Genomic DNA, 5,587 nt, shown 5'->3' on the forward strand with positions numbered 1-5,587 from the left:
ACCTAAAGCTCCACGAGGCTCCGGCAGGGGATGGTGGCGAACCCTGCTGTACTCTTTCACCACAACTTTCTCTCACTCTTAATTCCTGTTTCTGTTGTGCCTGTAATTCAAAGGGTCAGCTTTGTCACACTGTGTCACGCTGAATATCCCAGAGAACTACGTTAAGGGTACACGTGTCTGTGGAGTGCTCAGCCACTTTCATGCTTATTTCACGAGCAGGCTGTTCCGTTGATCGGATCAACTGGAACCCGCGTCGTCGTAAGCGACGGAGTGCCAACTTCTCTAATTAATGAATCTATTGTTCATTTGCATCAAGCCTACAGTCGTGCACGTGTGTGTGAAGGAAGGCAGTATAAGCACAAATTTAGAACAGAAAATGAACTACGCCTTCCCCTTTCCTGTGACAGAACGCGAAAAGCATAGCTATTGCCAGGGCGACATTGTTATCCAGTACATTCCTGAGCACATGTCACATTTCTTGGTCTAAATTATATCATTCTATAAAGGTTTTCTAAGTATAACTCACACACCTACCTCGACAAGGAATCTCACTTGTTTCATAGATGATAGGTAAGTCATTCAGACCCTAGCAGATAGGAATTTTAATGCTTTCTTAGGTATATATCATATTTTTATTTGCTGCTTATGATGAGCATTAACTAAAAAATACAAACAATTGTAAATTAAGCAGTTAGATTTTTAAATATAATAATGGACATAATAAGGACCATTTTTGAAGAGAAAAATGAACCGTGAAAAGCAAAGCGGTTATTCAGGTAATAACAGACACCGGGTTCCTGTTTCAACAGCACATTTCCCCCTCCAAATAAGCGTTTATAATGTATTATATACTTTACATTTAAATTTTCCATTTTAATTTATATGTGTGTGTACACACACACATACACACATATATATATATACCCACGCATATAGAGGTAGACAGATAGGTTTTCTCCCCCCCACTTTTTTTTTTAATTCAGAGGTAATTTTGACCGGTCTTCTTTTTGGTAGCCAGATTCTGAAGGCAAGCATCTTTGATTCATCCTCTTCTAAATCATAAAAGGGTCTTACAGATTTTTATTGTCTTAGATATCATGATCATTTGTAACGTATAAATTAAGGGGTTGCGTTCTCGCCCCAAGAACCCAAGTTCAGTCATACTTTGCTCCAGGCGGGTCGGTACGTATCTTGTTGCTTCAATAATAATAGTCATGAAGCTAAAAGTTTATCTTAGGTACTGTATTTACTGACTCCTCCTTATCAATGGTCCATAGGCATTTTTTTTTTCTTGTATTTTCCTAATCATAAAGGTATCCGAAGGGAGCTGATTCCCGCAACAAAGCTTTTTTTCTTGTAATCCCACACAGCTATATCTAATCGGTTGTATTGGGTCAAACATCAGCAAATGTGTGTGTAAGTTTCGGGCAAGATATTTTGAGGAGGACTGATCGTTGCTCATGAGTGCTGCCCACCAATGTTTATGCGAAAAAGCCGCCAATTTGTGGCAGTATAATTTTGTCTTTGCAGGCGTTACAGGTAGCGTGCAAAGAACTGGAACAAATACTGCAAATCATCATTATCATCACCATCATCATCATCATCATCATCACCATCATGATCATCCTCCTCCTCCTCATCATCATCATCCTCGTCATCATCATCATCATCATGACCATCATCATCACCATCATCATCATCATCATCATCATCATCACCATCATCATCCTCCTCATGCTCCTCCTCATCATTATCATCCTCGTCATCATCATCATCATCATCATCATCATCATCATCATCAGCATCATCATCTGTTACTATTATCATATTGATATGATCCCTTTAAATGGTCACGATGACCATGAATGCGGCGACGGCATCCATTAGTTTTCTGTTTCATTATCAATTTCTGCTTAACTTTTTTTAAATTAAATCCAATTTCCTGTTTTCAAAAATTGTTTGGAACTAATCATGAATAAAAACTACTTGTGACTGACTCCTACTTTCGCAAATCTGTGCTGTCAGTATTGAACCTTAATAAACGAGCTAAACTTGACGCCTGCAAAAATGTGTATAGGACGAAGATGTCTGCGGATGAATGTTCTCCTTTTCTCCTAAGTATTAGGATAAATATTCAAACATTCTGAAAGCCCTTTGTTGAGGTGAGGGTTGTAGTTAGGGCAGCGGACTCGCGGTCATAAGATCGCAGTTTCGATTCCCAGACCGGGCGTTGTGAGTGTTTATTGAACGAAAACACCTAAAGCTCCACGAGGCTCCGGCAGGGGATGGTGGCGAACCCTGCTGTACTCTTTCACCACAGTTTTCTTTCACTCTTACTTCTTGTTTCTGTTGTGCCTGTAATTCAAAGGGCCAGCCTTGTCACACTGTGTCACGCTGAATATCCCCAAGAACTACGTTAAGGGTACGCGTGTCTGTGGAGTGCTCAGCCACTTGTACGTTAATTTCACGAGCAGGCTATTCCGTTGATCGGATCAACTGGAACCCTCGATGTCGTAAGCGACGGAGTGTCTACAAAAAAAAAAAAAAGTCCTTGAAGAAAATATTTTCTAAGTGGAGCTCAGGGGAAATGTACGATTCTGCTTTTAATCACAATGATAATTCTGATGACGATGATGTTAACGACGACGACGACGATGAGGATGATGATGATGATGATGATGAGGATGATGACGATGATGATGAGGAGGAGGATGATGATGATCCTTTCTACTAAAGGCACAAAGCCTGAAATTTGGGGAGAGGGGACTACTCGATTACATCAGCCCCGGTGTTTCACTGGTACTTAGTTTATCGATAGGATGAAAGGCAAAGTCGACCTCGGCGGAATGTAAACTCAGAACATAAAGACGGATAAAATGCCGTTAGACATTTTGCCTGGCGTGCTAACGGTTCTGCCAGCTCACCGCAATAATGATAATGGTTTTAAATTTTAGTACAAGGCCAATAATTGCGAGGGACGAGGCAGGTCAATTAGATCAACCCCAGTGCTCAACTGGTGCTTATTTTATCGACCCCGGAAAAACGAAGGGCAAAGTTGGCTTCGTAAAGACGGACGAAATACCGCTTATTTTTTTCCCCGGTGGGCTAACAATGTTGCCAGCTCGGTGCCTTAATAATAATAATAATAATAATAATAATAATGATGATGATGGTTTCAAATTTTTCCAAAAGGGCAGCAGATTTGTGGGAGAGGGGAGTCGATTATATCGACCTCAGTACTCTACTGGTATTTATTTCATCGACCCCGAAGGGATGAAAGGCAAAGCCGACCACGGCGGAATTTGAGCTCAGAACGTAAGGACGGACGAAATGACGCTAAGCATTTTGCTTGGCGTGCTAACGATTCTGCCTGCTCGCCGATGTTCGAGGACCAGACATTATTGTGGTGATTAAAAGGAAAAAGAGAAACCAAGATCATAGATATAGCCATACCTGGGAATGCCCGTGTAGATGACAAAGAGCTAGAAAAGATGGAGAAATACAGACTACTAAAAGACAAAATTGCAAGAATATAGGCAACAAGGAGAGTAACTGCTATCCCAGTCGTTGTGTGGGGGCACACGGAGCACTAACAACCAAATTCGAGAAATATGTCGGAGAAATTGGAATTGACATGAGGGCAGAGCAGGCCTCAAAAAACTGCTCTATTGGGGATAGCTAGGATTTTGAGATTGGTGCTTGGGTGTTGAGTGTCTTCCACAATAAGTTAACATCCAGGTACCAAAGCTTATAATTAACGGAAAGAGACCCTGTGAGACCTCTGGCAACAGGTTGCTGTCCGCTTCTACAGAATCAACCAGAGCAAGTAAGCCCGAGAACTCTGAGAAGTAAAATAATGATAATAATAATAATAATAATAATAATAATAATAACACTTTCAATACAGTAACCATAAGAGCATCACAGCAAACCACAGCACATACCCAAGGCACACAGAGCTGCGCTCGGTAGTGAAGTGAAAGCACGTTAAAAAAAATAAAACTACTGAACAATAATAATAATAATAATAATAATAATAATAATAATGATAATAATAATAATAATAATAATCCTTTCTACTGGAGGCACAAGGCCCTAAATTTGTTTCACTGATACTTAATTAATCGTCCCCTGAAATGATGAAATGCAAAGTCAACCTCAAATAAATAGAAATAACTTACCGGCCAGCTTTTATTAAACCACTCCAGTACATCCATCGATGAGTTTCAATAACTTATCAATCCTTTCGTAAACACGGGTAGGTATGAATACATAAATAGCAAAATAGTATATTCAACATAAACGTATAATGGCGTTATGTTTCCGAGTAGATATTATGTACATCTATATATAAAAGAAAGAGAAGTGGGGAAGAAGAAAGAGGGGAAGATAACTGAAATGTGGCTCATGCTCCATAGTTCATTAATGTTCTTTAAAGCATGGCATAGGCTTGTGCATGCAAAAACCCAATCAGCCACGAGGCCGAAGTTACTGTCTTCAGTAATTATTCACGGACAAAATGTATAAGGTAGGTAGGTAGGTAGGTAGGTATACGTGTGTGTATATGTGTTATCTTCTTGTGATCATTGCTTAGAGAGAGAGAGAGAGCGAGAGAGAGATGGGGAGAGAGAGACAGAGACAGATGGATAGAGAGACTGAAAGAGAGAGACTGACAGACAGGCGGATAGATAGATATATAGATAGATAGACAGATAGACAGATAGAGAACCAAATATGATGCGCGTGTTTGTTGTTTGTTTAGGCCTCCGCGTAAGTTTAATCCAGGCGAATAAGTCGAGACGACGAGTTAAGAGAAGACTATGGGTATTAGAAGAGGGAAAGAAAGTTGATGAAGAGGAATAACGAGTTGACTGAATGAGCGTGGGAGAGAGAAAAAGAAAGAGAGAGAAGGGGAAGAGAGAAGAGGAAAATAGAGTATTATGGAGCTAGTGAACAGGTAAATGGGGGAGGGTGAAAAAAAATGGAATTAGTGTAATCCATTTTGAATGTAATGGGTGGATGAGGAGAAAGTGGAAAACGATGTGGGGGGAGTTAAAAGAATGAAGGAAAACAGAGGAAAGCAACTAGAACAAAGGTGGACATTGCTAAATGAAGGAGAGCAGAGGGTGGAGGAACAGGAGGAGGAGGAGGAGGAGAAAGAATATTCGGCGGTGGAGCAGTAGGGGGTGAAGGTAGAGGTGTAAGAAGATAATTATGAAAATGAAAAGTAAAAGGAGGAGGAGGAGGAGGAGTAGAAAACAGAAACGACTGAGGAAGAGAAATTCGGCAAGAGAGAGAGAGGGAGAGAGAGACAAAGATATATATATATAGAGAGAGAGAGAGGGGGGGAATGTGCAGTTATAATCAGATCGGATGAGATAAATGAGAGAGAAAATTGCTAGCTAAGGGAAAAAGAAAAAAGAAATTTAACCAAAGGTCGGAATTTAGAAGGGAGAAAAGAGGGGGTGGAGGAGTAACCAATGGCCCTTTACTTAAAAACAAACAAAGAAACAAACAAGAACAAGTAAATAATAAACAATGAGAAAAAGAAAGAAAAGTGCAACAAGGAAATGAAGGAAAGAAAACG

General features: G+C 40.1%; 1 protein-coding gene across 1 annotated transcript in view; it reads right to left on the reverse strand.

Moving 5' to 3' along the window:
- Positions 1-4,876, reverse strand: part of LOC106881759 (slowpoke-binding protein) — a 37,774-nt gene extending 32,898 nt beyond the window's left edge. Inside the window, exon 1 of the mRNA XM_052967032.1 lies at positions 4,182-4,876. Within this exon, the coding sequence (XP_052822992.1) occupies positions 4,182-4,217 (36 nt within the window). The 5' untranslated portion in view covers positions 4,218-4,876. The remainder of the gene's footprint in view (positions 1-4,181) is intronic.
- Positions 4,877-5,587: the final 711 nt, after the last annotated feature.

The sequence above is a fragment of the Octopus bimaculoides genome, chromosome 4 (genome assembly GCF_001194135.2).
Source record: "Octopus bimaculoides isolate UCB-OBI-ISO-001 chromosome 4, ASM119413v2, whole genome shotgun sequence".
NCBI lineage: Eukaryota > Metazoa > Mollusca > Cephalopoda > Octopoda > Octopodidae > Octopus > Octopus bimaculoides.